The sequence below is a fragment of the Anarhichas minor genome, unplaced genomic scaffold, assembly GCF_050575085.1.
Source record: "Anarhichas minor isolate MPS153535 unplaced genomic scaffold, ASM5057508v1 ptg000042l, whole genome shotgun sequence".
NCBI classification, from domain to species: domain Eukaryota; kingdom Metazoa; phylum Chordata; class Actinopteri; order Perciformes; family Anarhichadidae; genus Anarhichas; species Anarhichas minor.
This window is the reverse complement of record NW_027466488.1, coordinates 9,906,808-9,929,388: the sequence shown is the minus strand read 5'-3', so window position 1 is coordinate 9,929,388 and position 22,581 is coordinate 9,906,808. Positions and strand designations below refer to the sequence as shown.

General features: G+C 42.5%; 1 protein-coding gene across 1 annotated transcript in view; it reads left to right on the top strand.

The window, feature by feature from the left end:
* Window positions 1–14,637, top strand: part of LOC142970061 (neural-cadherin) — a 295,060-nt gene extending 280,423 nt beyond the window's left edge. The window contains exons 36-37 of the mRNA XM_076110212.1: window positions 11,452–11,606; window positions 14,008–14,637. Coding sequence (XP_075966327.1) covers window positions 11,452–11,606; window positions 14,008–14,637 — 785 coding nt within the window. The remainder of the gene's footprint in view (window positions 1–11,451; window positions 11,607–14,007) is intronic.
* The last annotated feature ends 7,944 nt before the right edge of the window (window positions 14,638–22,581 follow it).

Below are 22,581 nucleotides of genomic sequence, written 5' to 3'. Positions count from 1 at the left end.
AAAGTCACCACCAAGGTGGTTCTGTGGGGCCTGAAGCAGACCTACAGACTCAGAGTGCGGAGATTAGAGATATCAGATTAAGGACACCGATGTTGGTCAATAAGTCATATACTGAATATATCCGTACAATCTCCTCTGCCAGATGAGCTAAGCAGTCAGTGCAGGGATTGCTGGCATTGATTCTATCCCAACAAACTCCTTCAAGGTGAAGATGTCCCCAAGAATTGTGCATTGTTGAGAGTTTGGAGGAAGATTGAACATTTGGTATAGCACATGAGAGAAAATGAAATAGTCTTTAATTAATGGAGGAAGTTGACTTTTGTCTTTTTCCTCCTGTCCAGCTGTGACTTGGGCTGGTTCTGATAGGTGGTGTTATTTTGGGTTTGGGTTCGCTCAGCTTCAAAACCACCAACGGTCTTTATTTCAGAGGAGCAATGTACAAAGCAATCAGGTGGGAGACTTCTCACTTTTTGTTGCTGCTAACTGTCGTTATCATGGGTTGATATGACAAACATAAAGACACCCATCCGTCCATACATATACAAATACATACACACATACAGACAAGCATACTGTAACAATACGTTGGGTTCCTTTAAGAAAATGCTCAAGTGAAAAGGAAGGTTTTCATTTAGTTTTTGTTTGTCGTCTAAGATCAGCAGGCAAACTGTTCCATTCTTTAGGTGAATAAACACTGAATGCCGTCTCACCAGACTTACACAGTGCTTCGGGGCCCATGGGGAAATGTTCCACCTTGAGAGTCAGGTGAGAACTGCTGGGGTTATAAAGTGACAGCATGTCTGAGATGTACTGTGGAGCCAGACCAGCCAGTGCTTTGTAAACCAAAAAGAGGATTATATACTGAAAGCAACAGGGAACCAACTGAGGTTTCTGAGCACTGTAGTTACATGGCCTGAACTTTTTTCTCCTGGTTAGAACTTGTGCTGTACTGGAAAAGTACATACACTGATTTTTTTAGTTTTGAAGACCCATAAACAGAATATTGCACTAATCGAACCTGCTCATGAAAAACACGTGCATGAGGTTTGGGTCAGTTTGGGAAAGAAAGCCTCTGATTCTGAATTTGTTTCTGAGTTAGAAAAAGGCAAATATATATATATATACTGTATATACAAGAGCAGTGTAACAAGCAACAAAAGGTCGATGTGCACAGGATTGTAGCTTGTCTGACGTTTTACAATGTTTATTGAGGTTACTCTGGAGATGTGCCTAAAACAGAAGCATCGAGACGAAAACAATCAGCTTACAATGCCGAAAGCAAAACACAGTTAATTTCACTTAAATGATTCGAGTAAAGTCGATCTTTGCTGTGTCAGTGCTCCAAACGGCTGTGGTCTGACAGGGCAGCAGCAAGCGCAGGGCCCGAACCCATTTCAATCTTGACTAAACACAGCATAGACAGCCCCTTATTGAGCCTCCCACCAGATCCTTCTTCATATTCTGCAGAACACCCAAATCTCTCCAGCTGAAAGCCCATTAATACCTTCTTAAGCCATGTGGAGCTGGATGTACTGCTGAGGAAGACGTGAGTATATTATGATCCACCCAAGCAATGTAAGTCAAAGATAGTTACTGTGTCTAAGTGGAGCGCAGGGCTGTCCTTCAATCAGAGGATCGGCGGTTCAATCCCCATCTCCGGCTCCGCTTGTCGCATGTCGATGTGTCCTTGAGCAAGACACTTAATCCCAAAATTGTAGAAATGTGTTTGTGATTTGTTTGCTTTGCTGTCTAGAACAAAGTTATTGTAGTAGGTGAAGTGTTTTATTTAGAGGGAATAGCACATTTTAATTAAATTCAGTTCAATTTTACTTTATTTTCTATTGACATATGTTTGGTGGAATGACGCCTCAATCAGATGCTATTGTTGTCCAATTAAAATCATTTCATCTGAATGTTCCTCAAACAGTTATTGGATTATTAGAGGTTAATCATTTAACTTGGTCATCACAGTTTGATTGGCTGCCAGTAACCATATATTACAATAGCAATTTTGAGATCTTAACTGTGCTTCTCATAACTGAAGTTCCTGGTTATGACACCTGCATCCATCAGCTCAAAACTTCATTTAAGAAGTAGTCAATGAATAAAGATGTCTTCATTGCCTTTAACCTGATGCTGTTGAAAAATGTCTGTATTTAAAAGCCTTAGTTTTTCTTTTTCTTTTTTTTGGCCATATTTGGGTATTAACACATCAAGCAGATGCAGAATTAGCATTCATTTGGAGTTGTGTTCCTGGCCACCTGGCGAATGAAAGTCCAGTATTCACTCTCCTTTCAGCTCTGATTTTGGTCTCCCCCAACTTGTGAGTATAATATCTGGCTCTTTGGCCAAAGCTCCACTTTCTTTACTTGCTAGTTGCCAACTTTGTTTGTTTGTTGTTTGGTTCCTGGCAGGTAGCATACAGTACAGAGGGTTTATCAGAGGTGCTTTTTATCATAAAGAGTGAAGTTGTGGGCCGTAAAACCAAAAACCCTCAGCTGGTAAAAGCTAAAAGGTTCCGAATTGCAATGTCAGTAATAATTCTCTGCAGGCTTGACATTTCAATGATCCATAGCACATTATACATTTCATTTATTGTTCAAAAAAATATGAATAATGTTGATTTCAGCAGCTTTAAGAACAGATGGAGAATAAACTTCACAGCGACATCATATCTTCCTCTTGTTCAACTTTCAGTACTTTCTTCAAAACTCAACCATCCGTTGACAGTTCCTCGCTGCAGTTGCTGTTTGTGGACTGGACACTCTTTGCATTCATATTTCAATGCTAATGTGTCCAAATGCATCTCTGAGCAGCTGATCTGCTGTGGACGATCTGAGATTTCACACGCCTTAGGAGGTGAATTCATGCCTCAACTAGACAATAACAAAGTTCAGTGAACCGAGGCGCACGCTGATGTGAGGTATGTAGGGAAATACACGCAGAAAAGTGCTTTGTGAAGTTAAAAAAGAAAGTATCTATCTGAAACAAGTTCTGCCTGTTTGTATGCTATTGTTCAAACTGTCCCTGGGTGCGGTGTGTACGTCAGGGTGAATGTCTATTCGCATAAGCATCTTTGTAAGAGCGTAGCTGAGATACAAGTAGATGTAAGTGTGAAACTATTGTTGGGAATAACATAGCCTCACACGGGTTATCAGCAATATGTTGGGAACGTAAAGGAGCGTGTTTGGGTTATCAGGATCTAAGAAACTAAATTGTTGACATCAATAGAATTATTAATGTCAGTAACAATTATTAATGATTATTAATAATAACGGGGCACCACCCTGCGAACAGGGACCAATAACCAAACGATAAACTAAGTCTCATAATTAGTGTTCACTCACAATGTCAACAGTCTGAGTACTATTACACATTCAGAGTGAAAGTGAAGGTTTAAGTTCGAGCACAGACCACATATACAGCTATCATCACAATACATGCACAAAGTAATCACAGACAGCTGCTCTTTAAAATATAACAGAGTTTATTACGTTCTAATACTAATGATCTAGTCAACTAATATCTAAACTAACAACAACTATACATTCATGAGCACGCTATCTAAAATCAACAGACGATTGAAAAGGGGGGGAGTGTGTGTGTACATGTGGTGTGTGTGTGCGTGCGTGCGTGCGTGTGCATGTGTGTGTGCGTGCGTGTGCATGTGTGTGTGCGTAAGGAGGAGGAGCGAGGGAACAGCTCAGCGGCGTATGACGTAGTTGGGACGTGGTGACGTCTCTCATGCGCAAGACTCAAAATGGCGGATAGCCAACAGGAGACCCGGCGTCTAGTGCCGGTAGCCGTTTAGCACGTAGCTACATTAGCTCAAAGCTATATGTGTGTGTGTGTGTGTGTGGATTAGTAAAAGAGAAGGGAAAGGAACAAAACAAAATGAAATAAAACAAGAGATTAAGATCCTCTGCGCCGCGCGGGAGTACGGAAGATTGCTCTCTCAGCCAGGGGAGCAAGAACCACGACTCTTTGTCTCAGCCGGCGGTTCTGACCTCCTGAACTGATGAGAAGCAACTTCGACCTCACTAGGCGGCTAGCTCAACACAGATCACGGTAGCATGAAATACACTAGCTTCTCCACAACCCCAACGATCTCAGCGACCGTTAGTGTCGGCGATTATTAAGCATACACCACGTTATAAAAATGAACAGTACTTTAAGCACACAAACAAGATAAAATAAACACAAATGAACTCTCTAACTCTGCCCAGACTCTATTTCGCCTTACGGTACGATGCAATCGTGATGATTGAGGGGAGTCCTTCTGAGCTTCCGTGGGCTCGGGCAGCGGGCCGCGGGAGGTGTTCTCTCGGTGGGAGAGAATCGCTTCGTCTGGATAAGGGACGTTCGCGTCCTTATGACCGGAGCAACGAGGTGCTTGGTGGAGAGTGGAAGTTCTCTCTCTCTCTCTCTGAAGAAGTCTTGCTTCTTCACTTCTGCAGGACTATAAAAGGGTTCGCTTCGTGGATACGAACAAAGATAAAATAGACAGTTTGGTGAATTCGGCCAGCGAATATAAACTGTTAAACCTAGGATTTGGTTGAAAAGGGAAACAACGTTGGTGTGCTCCCTAGTTCGACGGAGGTCGAAGGGAAAAAGCATTGCGGTGGGGTAGTTTTGTAGAACTGAACCACAGTGGTCCTGTGGCTGAACCACAGGGGTCCTGGGGTGTCTTGGCCCTCGGCCAATTAGATTGCAGCGCTGCTTTCAGGTACCTTCAGGGAAGCATAGTTTTTTGGGGGAGCAGGGTCGTCTTACCAGAGGTCCCGCCTCGGCCTCCCTGCTCTCGTCCAATGAGAGCAGTGTTGCATTTGGGGGGAGGAAACTCACACCCTAATGTGAATTTCTCCAGAGTTGGGGGGTTTGGTGCTCAAACTACAATCAGGATGAAACCTTTGCTTGCAAAAGGGAAGGCCTGACTCTCTTTGTTCCACAGCACATGTCGAAGCCATATAGTCAGATCCCAACACTATTAAGACTATCTTTACAAGAGGAGGAGGAGGAGCAGTGAGTTGAGGAAGGGCACAATTAGATATATAACAAGACAAATGGAGAGACGATGCAATAGCAATACCTTGAGAGAGCAAAAGGTAGAGAACAGATGTGAAGCTGATAAATAGATATTGCCCTTGGATTAGGTATTGTATTCGCTTTCCATGGAAAGCTTCACTGCCCTATGAGCTAAACAGATGACACGAATCACAAACACTGGGGACATATTTACTTACTTTTCCAGAATGAAAATAGTCTGTGCGGTAAGACTACAAGAGTGTGTGAGCTGGAAAGAAACTCAACACCTTTTTTTTCCATTTATCATTGTTCAACTCTTATCATTAGACGTAGTCTTTTGAAGCTAGAAACCAATGGAAAACCTCATCACAGCTAAAACAGGTTATTAGTGGCAACAAATTGGTACGATGGCATGAAAAAAAAAAGAGCGGCGAGGAGAAGAGGAGTGATAAATTGAGCGTGTAGAGACAGACGGCTGCGGTAAACAGAATTATACTTTGATGAGGCTAAAATCCATACAGTATTATTGACTTGTGTTGATGTACTCATAGACACTGATCTCATTGCAGGGCAGCTCGGATATTGATCGTCTGACTGGAAATCCCATTATGCGCACACTCATTCAGCAGCAGCGCCATTTGAACTGAGGTACAATGGATTTCCCTGCTCATCAGAGAGCCGCACGCCGCCATGTTGTGCCTCCGGTCTTACATAAAGGGGCAGTGTTTGATGTCTTGAGAGGCCTCTGCAGGACGTTCAATTGGCATCGTTCTTTCAATAACGACACGTTTTCCCTTTAGCAGTTAAGAATGCTTGCAAAGATCGTTGGGAATCTTGACGTGTTCTTTTGAAATGAGTTCATTTCAAACAGTTCCGGTGCTTTTTAGGACTGTGGCAATGACGTGGTGAAGGGAATTGGTTTGGGTGAGATCTTGTAATATCTAGCGTGGTGCAGATTGCCCAAAGTCACCAAAGCAAGATGCTGTGATAACAAAGCACACAGAGGGAGAGCGACTTCATTCTCTGCTCAGGTAGACGTGACTCCATTATATCCTCACATAGGAAACAGTTGTTTGCTGCTATATTAATGCTCTGAATGGTAAATGCAGCTCCTTCAAGGGTTTGACTTCCCATGGCTGGTTATTGTTAACAGCCAACTGACTTAGTTGAAGTATCCATCTTGAATCCAAACAGTGTCACTTGGGATTTTTCCCGGGAGTGTTGCCACGGACACCCAGTTCGTAATACTGCAAATGTAAGATCTTTCATCAGTGGGCCGAAAGCTCAATCACCGCCGCGTTCACTTCATTCCTTCATTCGGCTATAGTGATTGAACAGATATTTATTTAAATGAAAATGTTTAAGATGAATGCTTTATAGGCCGTAAGACGGAGGGAGGGCCCAGTATAAGGCAGGAGTTTGAGTTAAGCAGAGAGAGTGAGAAAGTTGAACAAAAAGAGGAGTGATGGTCAAAGAGACCTCGGTACCTTGGAGGCATTGTAAACAAATAAACACATAATCTCTCTTTTCAGGCTTGCTCACTCACACACAAACACACACACACAATGCCGATCACATTCTCCATTTCTCTGTTTGCCCTCTAGAGAGAGCCTTTGAACAGAGCAGATTCATCTTGTACGCCCTAACCTCCAGCTTCCTAGCTCAATTCCCTGTGGAGCTCACACTAGCCACGTCCTCACACACACACACACACACACACACACACTGCAGATGGGAGTAGAGTGTAAACACATAAAGACATAAACTCGACCACCTTACACCAAGCAGGACCAGACCTCTCATATTTGCAGTTTCTTGGCCTCAGTCTGTCTATAGGCTGTGTTTCCTCCCTCATATAGGCCTAAGCCCTAATGCACGCAGGACATTTATCCATGCAGGTATAGTAGAGTCGTCCTCACAGTAGCTCAAGACCACATTTCATTGTCTGCCTCTATTGACATCACATCACATCACAGCTTTTTTATTTTTTTTATTTTGCTCTATATTTTTTTAACCCAAGTGAGAAAAAGAAAGTCTAAATGGAGTCCATGTGAAGACATCCACATAGCCTATGGCATTGTATAGACATGTATTTTATACCAGAACTTGACTTCTAGCCTAATCAGTTGTGTGCCATTCACACTGGAACACAAAGAAACTTTTGTTTTTGCCCAGGCTACCCTCTGAAAAAGTAGGAATTTAAAGAATCTGGAGAGATACAGTACATTTTGATGCATTATGAATAATATTAATGCATACAGGACTTTTTTAAAGCAAACAGAACAGATAATATATTGGAGCTAAAATATCAAACATGGGGTGATATTAAAAAAAGGCTCACAATAGTTAGCAGCTAGTAGTTATATGTAGACAGTAATGCTCCCCTTGACTTCAAACCATTAACTTTTCCAATAACTCTTATATGATCATCTGAGTGCTTGTGTGTTTTTGCTGCCAGACTTCATTTTTAATATCATCACCACCTTCCCAGATCTCAGCAATTAACTTGGTGAGTCCATGTTTGCTGGTGAATTGCGACATTTTTGCTGCGCTATCGCCACCAACTCTATTATCAGTGAAATAGCATGAAACCGCCGGCACAAATGTTTATTGCATTGTGTCCCAGAGATGGTGACTTGGACTTGGGACTTGGGCTCAAGTCGCACTTAATTTGCACACACAGTAACTTGAGACTTGACAAAAAATGACTTAAACATCTCTGGGCTTGAGAGGCTAGAGGGACGTGTTAGAGTAGACTGTGAATTGTCAATAGTTGAAGAAACAGTGTAATTATACAATACTGAAAAATGGGTTATGGTTATTATTACAAGCATAACTTCTGGATACCCCGTGTAACGTTAGTCTATCCACTTTTACAGCAAAATACAGTTATTTACTTTAAAGGAAGGTTTTCTTTGTGTGTTTTCCTCATATTGCATTGTATTAAGTTTAAAGCGATCATACACCAAACAGCTAATCAATGCCGGTACTGTATGCACAAAGATAAAGGAGTGATAATGCAGTACACACTTTTAATTCCATAGAAAAGCAGTGCTGTGTTGTGAGCAGACTGGATGGCATGCAGCAGATTACTACTCTCTTCGAAGACTTGGGACTTGACTTGCTGCTCAAAGACTTGAGACTTAATTGGACTTGCTGCTCAAAGACTTGGGACTTGACTTCGACATGTAAAAAATGAGCATCTTTGTTAAGTCTTCTTGCACATAACTAGCAAAACCAAACAGGGACTCGCTCATCATACTGTAGATATTGCTCCATAGGTGATCAAAGGCTTCTTTTCCATCTCAAATTCTGACTAAAGTTTATCAAACCACTTGTTATTATTTTTTCTTAACTTTTGGTACTGTGCATTTTGCTGTTTATGGGAGGATGAATTAATGAGTTGTATTTGTATATTTGTATACACTTTTCAGTAAATGAAATAAGTGAATTCTGTCATCTCGTTTTGTCGCTTGATGCTCTTTTTTTTAGTATTCAATACGACTGAGCTTCAAAAGCCACAAGCCTAATATTATTATTGGCTTTGGAAGCCTCCAGGCTGCTGGAACAGCGACTTCTCTGCACTGTTGTTCTGTCTTTGGGAAGCTCAGGGCACCCCACAGTAAATGAGGACCATTGCAGTCGAGGGGGGGGGGGGGGGACTGAACCTGTGACCTTGTTTTTACCAATTCACTGCCTCTGTAACATCATGGCCACTCTCTGCAGCAGTCAGCCACATGCGTCTCCTGCCTCACAGTGTCTTGATCGTTTTTCCTCCTCCTTCTTCACTGCCATTACACCACTCTGAAAATGAAACAGTGAATTTCTTGAAACAATTTCAACTTATAAATCTGCCTTGACGCTGGAGTTGTGGTGGAAGGGACAAGTTGACAGCAATTGAACATTGATTTTTTTTCCTCTCGTACTGTGCAGCTGGTTTCTGGCTGAGTGAATTTACTCTTACAGAGTTGTCGGAGGGTGGGCTGTTTAATGGGCTGTTATCAATTCATCGGGAGTTTGACTGCCGTCTCTTTGGTGTGCTTACATGATGGATTGGATGCTGTTGTAGGAGAAAAGACGTGTGGATTAGGAACAAGCAGAGGCTGATGGGGAAGGAGAGACTGTTTAAAAGATGTGTTTGAATTGTTTAAGATCACATTGATAACTTACCTCGGATTAATAGGATTTGAACAGTCGGGGTATTTATAGTGCTGCCGGTTGAAATCGTTTGCACTACGCCATTGCTGCTGTTGTCAAATGTGATTAAACGGCAGCTCTCCCATGTACAGAAATACATTTGAAAATAGATTTGAAAACAAGCATGACTCTGAGAATGATTCAGTGTGACTCAATTAATCATATGTGTTTGTAATTATTAAATATTATCTCAACATTGCACTAAAGATTCTACAAGTTCCTCTTTTTGCAGCTCTTCGGGGGAGGGGGGGGGTCCTTTTGATTCAGAAAAGGCACAGCTGGATTAAAGGGGAAATAGCAATGGGGGACACAGTGAGAGTGTGTGTGGCTTTAAAGCTGGTTGATATTATGGAAGGACTAGTGACTTGTGTAGTGTTAACTAAGGCAAGAGGTGATGGGGAAGAGACAAGGCACTGGGGGTTTGTCAGACATCTGAAAAGGTCACAGCACTGCTACAGTGGGAAATACATGCAGATTGGTTGAACTGTGTGTCTGCGTGTGTGTGTGTGCGTGCTGCCTACAATCTGCTTTTTACTTCAGTTAAATCACATCTCAATCTTCTAGTGAAACTGAAATCAATCCTATTTTCGGAGCTATTCCACTTCTTTTCTCTGGCATATCATTTTTAATTAAAGTTCACACCCCCTGCAAGTGAAATGTGAATAATTCACATTTTGAAGCTGTCAATTACAGGAGCGTAAGTAGCTCTAATAAAATGCCAGGCCACTAATTGTCTCTGTTTCCATTGGCCAGGGCATCATTAGGATTCTATGAATCTATCTTTGTAAGTTACAGCACTGTCAGCGCGGCCTGCAGTGGCTATTATCTAAAGGATGTTCCATGCCTGCAAGGCCTGTCATGCAATCACACAGTTCTAATTAACATTAACTGTAGAGATATGGCAAATGTAAAGGAATGAGGATGTATATTTCATTTGCAATTGAAGTAGCCTCATGTGAGTAGTAGTAGTAATTGTAATGGCAAATCTGATACTGACCAATTAAGTCATGTAGAGCTCTGATGAGCTATGTCATTTATACATTCAGTGAGTGATCGACATGGAAGACGCCTTTGATCTTAATGCAACATGGTGACCTAATCCATCTCTACTGTTATTCTGGGAGACACTGGAGAGTTACACTGTGACCACAATGATGTCAATGTTCTTTAAGAGAAATATGGTCAAGAAAGAAAAAAGTGTGTTTATACGAAGAAAGGTTTGTGCGATGGATGCTCATGCAAAGCAAATTACTTCATTCAATCAATCACAAAGGAACAATTATTGCATCTTTAAAACACTTAAGATGCACTTTTTGTTTTTACGTCACAGACCAACTAAATGAGTTGAGTGAATCATGAATTAAATAAAATGAATTCTTTGAATAACAATAACAAATTCTGTTGGTGCTGTTTATTTGTCAGTTCTCAATAAATGCCCAAAGCTTATAATTCTGCGCAAATTTGTCTGAAGACATAAATAACACATCATAACAATACATAGACATGTACATTTGTGTCTTGTGTATACGAGTGTTTTTTTGTTGTTTTCTGACATTAAATTATAATATTTCTGTTACATAATATATGAAGGCATTATAAGGTTACAAAGAGATTGTAAGCAAAGCCCTGTTGTAGAAAGCATTAAGCAAAATTTAATTAAAAGCATTAAATAAAATTAAAAAACGACTATTAAAAAAGAATTGTAACAGGTCTCCAAATGATTACAAATGTTGCTCCGTGTCTGCGGGAGTTGACACAGTTTGTTCGCTGGAGCCAATTCAGCTGCGAAAAACACTTCAACTGGTCTCCTGGGGATGCACAGATACTCCATTTGTGTCAGCCCCGGGAATCTTGGACATCCCTCTTCCACCAGTAAATAGAAAGAGAAAAGGAGGGTGTTGCTTAAAAAGTTCTGGACTCTGTATTGAAGTGTGTGTTAAGCACTACTGGCCCCTAACAGATCACCTAAGTCAAAAGAAAACTCCTTGAAATGTATTTTGTCAAATAGCAGCTGTGAAATAGCTCCTGTTTGCTTGAACACTAAAGCATCATTATCAGTTGAACCCTGCAGCTCATCACATTTCAGCTCACAGTTTTGGCGAGCCAACTCCATCAAACAGCACCTCTCTCTGGGGCCATACCATAATTGGCTGAAGGGTCATAATCATTGAAATGATAATGCTAATGCCTGCACTGATGAGCCTGCACAACTGTCTGTCTCAACTTCAGTGCTGCTGCTGGGCATTTTCCTCTACACACGCTGGAGGAGCTACAAAGGGCTGAAGGAGGGTGTTTACCACGTCTCAGCCCACCATGACGGCTGGGAGGACATCCGAGAAAACGTCCTCAACTATGACGAGGAGGGCGGCGGGGAGGAGGACCAGGTAACCCACTTGGATACACATATACACGCACACACATGTCCGCATAAATGTGTTGATGATTTCTATTTGGAAATACTAAGCGGTGGATACTATGTAGCACTTTTATAGTGGATCCAGTCAGTTCTATTTGGAATAGAATACTCCACTGTGTATGTGTTCTTGTATTTGCTACATAGTGAGGACCAAGACCAGTTTGTAACCAACAAAGTGAGGACATTTTGGCCGGTCCTCAGTTTGTCAGGCCTGTTGGAGGGATAAGACCTGGTTTCGGTTACAATTAAGTCTAGGTTAGGCTACCCAGGCCACATTGAACACGTAATGTATGCGTTGACTGTTCACAGAGCGGCTGCTGCAACACTACGCTTCCATTGTAATCAATTGAACTGGCTACACCAGGAGTGAGAGCAGCGCGTAAGTGGTGCTTTGCGCCATGGAGACCTCCTCTACAAACCTAAAAATAGACCAGGTTCTTTTTTATTAAACTAGAGATATACAGGAAATTACTTTGTGAAAGCCAATGAAAGTTTGTTTTTGAGAGTTTCTGTTACCAGCTGGAGCTTGCGGAGTAACTGCTTCCCATACGTAGCTTGATGTTGTCTGTAGATGTTAACTTACATCACGTTCACATTCCAACGGGTCAAAAACTGACGCTTTAACCCCTTGGCGTAACTTTCTAATGCACTGGATAGCGCACGGTCGCAGTTCACACGCGGTCAAGTCTGAATTCAAACAAAAACCCTTCGGTAGGTTGAGGAAAAATATCATGATTGGCCTTAAAATAACTGCGTAAACTAAGTAAAACGGGAACAACGTAACTGAAAACATGTCACAAACATCACTGCTAAATAACATGAAACAACAATGGTCTTGAACTCAAGTGTCCTGGATGAAAGTCCTTTGTTTGTTTGATCCATCCACATCCCCCTACTACCCACTCACCATGTGTGGGCTTTCTCAGTCTTTGTACTACGTTGTCACACTCCAGGAGCATTTTCTCTGAGAGTCTACTAATGACTCGGAGGGGTTTACATTGTAGTTACTTGAAAGCCTGTTAGGTCTCACACATGCTAAAGGTGCTCTTGTACTTGGGTATCAGATGCTGAGTGGCATGGAAGTGTGAAAGAAACTGAAGAAACAACAATCAAACACAATTCCCAGAACAAAAAGGTCACTACTGTCTTGTTTTGCCTGAGACTCACACAACCCTACATCGTATGTGAGCTGCAGGTGTAGCTAGTAAAAAGATACAGTCCAGTCTGCATCTGTTATGTTTTCAATCTAGCCTGGCCGTAAGGGTTGGGGTTAGGCATTTAGTTGTGAAGGTTAAGGTCAGGTTAAGGGCCTAGGCAATGCATTATGTCAATGAAGGTCCTCACAAAGATAGAAGTACAGGTGTGTGTGTGTGTGTGTGTGTGTGTGTGTGTGTGTGTGTGTGTGTGTGTGTGTGTGTGTGTGTGTGTGTGTGTGTGTGTGTGTGTGTGTGTGTGTGTGTGTGTGTGGCGTGCGGCATGCGTGCTAGCGATTTTAATTAGGCCCACGTAAAATCCTTATCTCCTCTCTCCAACAGCCACTGTAACCCACAAGCACTCAACAGTACTTAAGAGCTTGCATAATATAACGGCTTTGATTGAAACAAAAAATGACTTGAATACACAGATTGTTGTCACACCATGTCAGTACCCATAAATCCTCAAGGTCTTGTCCTCCATAATGTAAATCACCTGCAGCCAAACATACACACACACACACACACACACAGTCCTGATCCTATAGCGTAGCAGATGCTGCAGTTGATTCCCAAGAGTCTTGTTTGAAAGCTCTCTGGAGGAATAGAATCAGCACTTTCCACCCATCACATAATCAGTTTTACAAAGCGACCCACACCTCCTCCGTGTGTGCCGTTTCTTTCTTCTCCTCCTCCTACAGCTCTCTTTTTTTTCCCATCTCTGCTGCCGTGGTTACTGGTTTGGTGGAATCCATTAGTACTGAAGTGATTGGCTGTTACAGTGTATACCAAAGTAAAAGCAGCCATTAAACCCCACTGCTCCAGTGCATATGAGAGATGATAGAACGAGAGACGCCCTTCATCTCTTCTGAATCACCTGCACTCACACACACAGAAGCTCAACTACTCCTACATCTCTGAGACTGTAAATAGAGATAGATTGGAAACTTGAATAGGTGGAACATTCACACTAAACGTAATGGGGAGAGCTGATTGTTTTTCTGCTCTCTCTCTCTCTCTCTCTCTCTCTCTCTCTCTCTCTCTCTCTCTCTCTGTCACATTTCATTTTTTTCTGCTTCACCTTTCTCCCTGAAACATTCCCTCTTTCACTCATTTGCTCATTCTTCTGTGCTAACTGTGACTCTTCCTGTTCTTTTGCTATTTGTGTGTGTCCAGAATGCCTACGACATGGCGGAGCTGCAGAAGTCCCTCCAGCCGAGCCCGGCCCAGTCGGTTCAGTACTGCCGCTCCAGAGCCCTGCACCACCCTCCCCCACCCCTCCACCACCACCACCACCACCACCACCTCCTCCACCAGGCGCCTCCGGCCCCGCCCGCCGCCCAGCCGCTGGACCCCCTCAGCCGGACATCCAGCTCCACCACCTTGCCCCCCTCGGCAGCCTCCACCTCCTCCACCGCCACCACCACCGCCAGCCTCCGCAGGGACGTGCCCCCCACCAGGCTCCCGGCCCAGGGCCAGGCCCGCCCCTCCCAGCTGGCGCGCCGCTCCCTGTCCTTCTCCAGCCAGGACCTGGCGCGCTACCTGTGCGAGATCATCCGCGACGCCGACCAGCACCCGGACACGGGGCCCTTCGACTCCCTGCAGGTGTTCTCCACCGAGGGAGGAGGCTCGCCCGCCGGCTCCCTCAGCTCCTTCAGCTCGGCGGGGCTGGACGGAGGGAGTGGCGGGGATGGGGGAGGGGGAGGCATGGAGGACGGGAGGAGGGAGGAGACGCTCGGAGAGTGGGGGCCCCGCTTTGAGAAGCTACGGGCGCTATACGAGCAGGCCGAGGCCAGCGACCTCTGAGCTCAGATGCGCGGACCGAACTGACAGGACCCTGGTAACGGGCCACCCCCGAAACAATCAATTAGCAGACGCTTAGCAACGACAGAGGCGGGAAAACAGCGAGAGACTGAGTGACAGAGAGATCGCTCCACACCCGTCACCCGCCGGCAACCGACACGGAAAGTGTTTACTGGTTGATGAGCGCCGTCAATCAACACGGCGGCCCAACAGACAGATGAGAGTGTCCCTGTGAAAAGAGCGCGTCGCTCTGCGCTCCCTCCACCTTGGATGACAATTTTGCAGGAGCAGACGTTATCAAACCTGCCAGTCAGGTTAAAGGCGTCGGAACGTCACTCCCTAGCCGGGCTACTCACCATGATGGAGCTTAGCTTCACTGTCACAAAAGATCAGCTCCTGTCACAGCTACTAAAACCCCCAAATTCTCCTCTATTTTCTAGTACGCATTGTGCGCTGCTCTGGATGAGTGTCAACCGAAGGCCTCAAATGTGAAATGAAAATGTTTTGGCCAGGTTATTATTATCTTTTTTTATACCTGAGCAGATCGATGCCACATCAAAATGTTTTTTAGCACCTTGCTGCCGGATTAAATCGATGTAAATGAAAGGACTCGGGGGGGGGGGGGGGGGGGGGGTAAAAGAAGCACTCTTACATATATTCCACTTGGTGCTGTTACATACGACAGTGAAGATGAGTGGGATCATACTGAGTAGCCCATATAATGCAGTTTTGGTTTTCATGATATAGTGGACACATTGTGTTCTCGCTGCCTGTCTGTACACAGCTTCTGTCAATGTTTGTATGAGGGGGGGGGGGGACCGTCCTTTGACCAGTACTGGGTTGCAGCGTGAGTTAATTATTCTTTTTCTTCTGGTAACGTGTCCTTCACTGGGTTCAGTAATTCTGTGTTGGTTGGGTGTTTCAAGTTCCAATGCTCCGTGGGTTGTAAGACATCAAGCTTTTTCTACTTGCTACTGTGCCCTCGTCTTCATGTGATTTCCTATTCTCATTTGCGCTCCTCTGCCGAGCGTTCCTCCTCACCCCGAGGGAGGGCCCACAAAAAGAAGGGAAAAAAAAGAAATTTCAAACAGCTTTGTAACAAAGCAATGGGAGCGGACGTGTGGGCTGCGGGAGGGAGAGGAAATACTTGCTCTGTTGCTCTGCGTATGCGCTCCTCCTCAGGCTGCGAGAGACTATTTTAACAGACGGCGGCAGAGTAGAATACAAACTATGTCGAACGGCTTTCCAAGGTGACTGCTCAATCAATAGAAAGGGAAAGAGGAGGATGAGGGGATGGCGGAAATGGTTATTCATATATATTATTCCGAGCTGTGATATCAGTGCAGTACGCAATTCACGCGCACATTTATCCATCGTCTCTTGCTAAACTACCACACACTCTTTGATTGCAGGAAAATAGACCGAACACTGCAGGGAAATAAGAAGTCTGCAAGTTATTATCCAAGCTGTGAATTGTCAGCACAGTGGCAAGTGCTCCTCTTGTTTGGCTTCCCTTTCACATCAGGTTGATGCCCCCCCCCCCCCCCCCCCCCACTCTCTCTCAACTCAACAAAAAAATCCCAGACCTCCTGCTGTTATGGAACCGATGAGAACAATTTGTGTGAAAAGAACCGAAACGGCAAAGACCAATAACAAAGCTTTGGAGGGGGAGAGGAGCGCCGAGTCTGAAAAGAGGACCCGCTCTCTTCACCTTTGATAAGAGAGATGATTACAGGGTGGAGGGTTGAATCAGAGAGCAAATGAGGAAGGGAGGCAGAGAGGAACCATCTTACCATGCCTGGCTCTGTGATGAAATGTGACGCCAGCTCTCAGTAGCTCCGACGGGAGCTGTAGAGATATGGGGGAGATGCCGGGAGCAATGTTTTTCTGCGGAAACGGTTTGTTGCACAGCAAATGGCATAGATAATAAGTCATGTGTCCGAAGCTCATCCCTGCAATGCTCCGAAAAGCCAACCTGGCTCCTTCAGGCGCCGTATTCAGCTGGAAGTAGCGACGGCGCTCTCATCGCGCTCTTTTTATTCTTCTCGGCGCCGGCAGGAGAGCCGAGCCTGTCGGCAGAGAGCAGCTAAAGGGTAGGAGTGTGTGGAAACATGTCAGGCCACTAATCCTAATAGGAGGTGATCGCTCGCTGTCATGCTGGGAGGAAAGAAAACCAAAGGATTGCGGGGTACTTTCAAAAACAATAGTCAACAGAGGAGTAGATTCCAAGATTGCAGCTTTCCAGAAACACACTATTTTCTTAAAAAGCCGAGGCAACAATGCAGCTTTTTAAAGAATGAGAGACTTTGCGGTCAGGTGAGGGTGCAGTACGCTCTGAAAGGAAGACAGGCTTTTTTCAAAGACAGTGGAGATTTCCTAGAGGGGGACGCTTGGTTTGTTTTTTCTTTCCTTTCTTATTCCCCTGTAGAAAAGGGTCCGAGCCTGAGCCACGCAGAGTGGTGAAGGATGAAGGCACTTCATGCTTCACTCCTCTCTCTGCAGCCGGAGGGAGCAGCGACCTCACTTCCCCACCGCCATTCATTTGTACCATAAAACAGCTTCTTAGTGTTGTGTTCTGGGTGCAGACATGTTGTGAACAAAGTTGATGTTTTTACATCATTTGTAAATACAAAGATAGGTTAATATCAATGATTGCTTGTTTTGTCAAGAAAAGCACCACATAGATTGAAAAATGTGCAGCTACTCAGAAAAGAAATGAATATATATATAACAGAAAAAAATCTTTTTTATCATCATGGAGGTGATGAGCTTTGGACAGTTATGTACGTGTTTTGTATTTGCTTTGATTTTTTTTTTTTCTCAATAAATTCATTTGTTTGCACCAGTGGCTGTGCTGCATCGTGACTGCATCTGCAATTATTGATTTATTAGTTAAGAAAAAAAAATCTTTCAAATTAAAAGGCACGAAAAAGTTAATTTTATAAGAAATACTGCCATTGATCATTGACGTGGCTATTATATCACACTGGCATCGGAGAAGATTTCTACTGTACGTGTCCGTCACCAATAGCGTGCTTGGCATGAGAACAATTTTAATTGCAGAGTAAACATTTACTGGATTGTGATACTTCTGATATAAAAAAAAAAAACAGCTGTACAACATGGGTTCAGTGGAGTCTTAGGAAGAGCAAAACGGAACAAATGATGAAAGGCACTGAAATACACAAAAGAATATTCCTCTTTTAAATAAAGAGATGTCGATAGTTCACTGACGGATCTCCTATAGAGCCAAAGATAATGTTCATGCTCCACAGCCATTATCAGTTTGTGCATTTATCTTCTTATATACAGTCTATAGCTTACATCAGTGTGCACTCAAGAGTGGCCTACAATGTCGGCCAATCAAAATGTACCTTTAGCCTCTATTGAAAAGCCAACTTCACTTCTGATGTGTACCAATATGTAATCACAGGTTTTATTTAGACCCCTATACTTCATGTGGAAATGTCACATTCATAACTCGTTCCAATATACTTAAATCTCACTGGCTCAGTGGGATCTGTTTGTTTAGAGATGCAAGAACAACAACCCCTTCCAACACGGATAACAAATCACAGAAGGCAAAGATTCATTGTCTCTAAAAGACGGCGAAAATGTCCACGCTAAATTGCAAAGCTTCCGAAGAGGACGCCATCTTGGAAAGCTACAACGTGACGAAGCGGAGTCAATTCAAGGTGAGCTTCTAGACCGCAGTGTTCCAGAGATATACGGAAAGTACTTTGGTCAATTAGGTCGACATTGCCGACGTAAATGGGTATAAATGTTTCACCCAGCTGTACGACGGCCCGCGGTACATTTCCTTCTGCCTATACTCAGTAATCACCTGCTGTACCTACTGTCCCCAACACATGCTGCTTTCCGGGAGAATATACAAGATATGCTTCATCTACTGAAACTGTGGGTGCTTTTGATTTCCCCCAGCACCCTGATACAATGTTATTTCATCTCATTATTTAAAGTAAACAAAAAACAATGATCCAAAGTCATTGGGGACAAATCGATTGACAAAGTCATGAAATAAAAATTGGATTTACAGAATAAAACACGACTGAGATATGATATGAAAGCGTATCACCGGGGTCTCTGGTGGTCCCAGTGATGCACTGTTGAGCTGCTTGAACTTAAATGGCTAATTTGTGTGATGCTGGAGGTCGTTGCAGTGTGATAATGTATCCTACTGTACAGTCTGTACAGTATTCTCTCTTAGATATGGTTTGGTAAGGTAATATAAACTCTGCTTGTGTAACGTGTTCAGCAGCAGTGGTTTTATTATTCATGGTGCAGTTTTAATTTGCAGCTCACGAAGCGCCTATTTCTGTCATAGCCGACATTCCAACTGTTTAAATAGACTAACTGCGTGATAACAACTGTGCTGGTGTTGAGCAGAAGCATCTCACTGGAGGAGGAGGTATTCTGCTGTCAGGGATCTAAAGATGTGTGGATATTGATAGTTTCCACGGGGACTAATTAACCCCTGTGTGGTCTGTAACCCCTTTCATTATAGCATTGTGATAACTGTAATACTTATAGACCATATATTCCATGGCAACATGCCATGTTAGTAGACACAAAGTAAATGAAGTGAAATGATGCATATTGAAGAGTGTGAACCAATGCCAAAGACCAAAATACAAGCCAATAAAAACTCTCAAAACAAAGTCCCATCCACTCTACCTGGTGGATCAACATACTTCCTGATTACTTATTAGATCGATTAATGGCTGATCGGCAGGAGCATCGGTGGATTAATCTCTGTAAGTCTTTCTTTTACAGGCAATTCCTAGACTATTATTGTCGGCTAGGCGCTGTTATTTATTTAAATTGTCTCTTATGTGAAAACACGCTTTCATGCAAACTTAATTTTGTTTAAATTATTAATGAATTAACAACAAAATGAATTGAAATGGAGGATTATATCCACTTTTTATTCAATCCAACTCAAACTATTGATTTTGTTTGTCATTTTATCCATGAACATTATGCAATTCTCCACCAATTATTCATTCTATAAAAGTGTTGAATGATTTATACTTGAACTGTCGGTGTGCAGCTTGTGTGCTTTTATTTGTGACACACTAGCAGATATATGCGGCCTGAGTGGATGACATCTGGGGAAAAGAGAAATGTTACACAGACCATCTGAGACATCTTCTCTGTGCTGAATCTCAGCGGTAGGATCTTTTTCCTCATTACCAGCTTCACTGTGTACAGTGCTGTTAATATTGTAAGCATACAACTTATTTAAAATCAGAGGCCTCCTGAACTTTGTTATGAGCTTCTTGAACATTCATGAAATTATAGGACATGGTCTGTGAACGACACGGACCATCAGACGTCATTCAGTGTGATTTACACTTGAGGAGAATATCGTTGTCTCTGATGTCCACAACTTCAGAATACCTGACACTGACATTACATCCCATTTCAGGAGCTCATTTGTCTTCTTTGTTGGTTCTCAGAGAAACGCGGCGCTGTTGGAGGAGCAGCACCTCTCGTCTCCAGAAGCACCTCAGCTGCCTCGGAGACCAGATCTAAGACGAGCAGAGGAAACACCAGTGAAGCGAAATGTTGGCTTCATACTTTGATAGTGTAGTATGCCATGAAAGAAATCATAGTATAGTATGTCGTAGAAGTGTCGTAAAAAAAGCCGTAGTGTATATCGTATGCTGTAATAAAAAATGTCATCGTGTAGTATGCTGAAAAAATATCATAGTATACTTTACGGTAAAAAAAATAATATAGTAGTGTCATACAAATTATAGCCATAAAGAAGTCATAGTGTAGTATGATTGTGCAAAGTGTCTCATCACAATCATAAAAGAATTATCAGTTTTTCATAAAAAGTTTGTACTTTGACATACTAGACATTTTTCATGATATACTAAAGTAATAAAAAAGTCATAGTATGTCATATAATATTATTGTATATTAATAAAAACAAACATATAGTATGTCATAGTTATCAAAATGTCATAATAGTGTGTCTGTTAGTTAGTTTGTCATGAAACAGTAATGTTATAGTGTGTAACGTCACAGTATATTGTGCCGTAAAAATTATATTAAGTTGTGTCATGAAAAATGCATTACATTAAAATCATAAAATATCACAGTATGCTAAGAAAGTCATAGTATATCCTAAAAGAATCATAGATTTTCAGATTTTAGTATAGTATGTCATGAAGTAATAAAAAGGTCATGGTAGCATGTGAGGAAGAAGTCACAGTACATAGTAGACCAAGAAAGAGTCCATGAACAAATAATAATCTAGTATGTCATTAAAAGTCATAATAAAGTCATGGTTTAGTATACCGTATAAAATCATACTTTACTACTATGACATAGTATACAATGAAACTAATAATTTAGTTGATTTCAAAAGTAATAACACAGCATGTCAAAAATAAATGTTAAGTACAGTCATTCTTATAAATGCTATGAAATGTCATAAAAATGTCAAATAATTTTAATAATATGGTGTTCCATAAAAATGTCATGAAGTAATAACAAATGTCTTGGTATAGTCTGCAATAAAAAAGTTATAAAATGGCATGTCACAGAGACTATATTTTAATGGTTGTACACAAAATCATAAAGAGGCACATTTGTTCGGGTTTTATGTAGCTGGACTTCTGCTCTGGCACCATTCCACTGTGAATGAGAACTAGTTCATTCTGTTTCACCTCATGGCTCACAGGTTGCATACAGTTAACTGAAAATGTGCGACAGAACAACTTAAGAGCACAACACTCTAAAGACAGTGGAGATGGTTGTGAACTTCCCCGAAGAACGCAGCCCCACTCGCTGCTGTGGAGTCCTTCAGCTCTCTGGGCTCCATCATTAACCAGGACTTCATATCAGCTCCATCAACCAAGAAGACTCGGCAGAGGATTTACTTCTCGTAACAGCGGAAGAAGTTCAACCTGCCAAAAAGTGTGTCGGTGCACTTTTACACTTACCCTGCCATTATTGAGTCCTTCCTCACCTGCTCCATCACCATTTGATCACTGTTGAGAAGGTGACTGGCTGTAATCTGCTGTCCCTTCAGGACCTGGAGGAGGCCAAGAGGATTGTGACCGACCCCTCTCATCCCAGACACTTCCCTCTGGCAGGAGACGGTGGTTCATCAGGCTTATTTTGACATACTATACTATCACTTTTTTCTGGCTCTTTTCGACATGCTATACTATGACTTTTTTTACCACACACTAAAGTCAGATTTTCACCGCTGTAAAAGGAAGTGCACGTGTAGCCGACAGAGGCACTTCCAGCTGACGATGACTGTGTAGTGACGGAAGCGTTTTTCAGGTCCACCTCTCCTTAACTTGATGTACTCGTCCCAATCCAGTCTGCTGCTCCTCCAACAGCACCTCCTGTCTTTTCTCCACAAAAGAAGACAATGGGCTGTAATTTCAACTTCAGGTATTCTGAAGTTCTGGAAAACAGAGATAATAATATGCTCATAATATACTCATAAAGTATCGGTACACTGAATGATGTCAGGATGTGGTCTGTGATAGACATTCAATCATTTCATGAACTTTCGAGAAGTTCCCAATGTAACTAAAGAGGCCACTGAATATAAAAAATGATTTCAATATTCAACGCCATTAAACACAACAGAGCTGATAATGAGAGAAAACAACATCCTACCTCAGGCCTTGTCTCAGATGGTCTGTAAAACATTTCTCTTTTCCCCAGATGTCATCCGCTGAGGCAGCATATCAGTGTGTGGAGCAATAAAAGCACGTCTTAACATGCAACACAACTGACAGTTCAAGTGAAAACCATACAACAATAATACACGTTTATAGAATGTATAGCTATATTTATAGTTAACATTGGCAATGGGAAGTATATCACAGACTAATGTAAACTAGATCCGGTTTTACATATTACGCTATGTATGGTACATCTATTTATAGATGT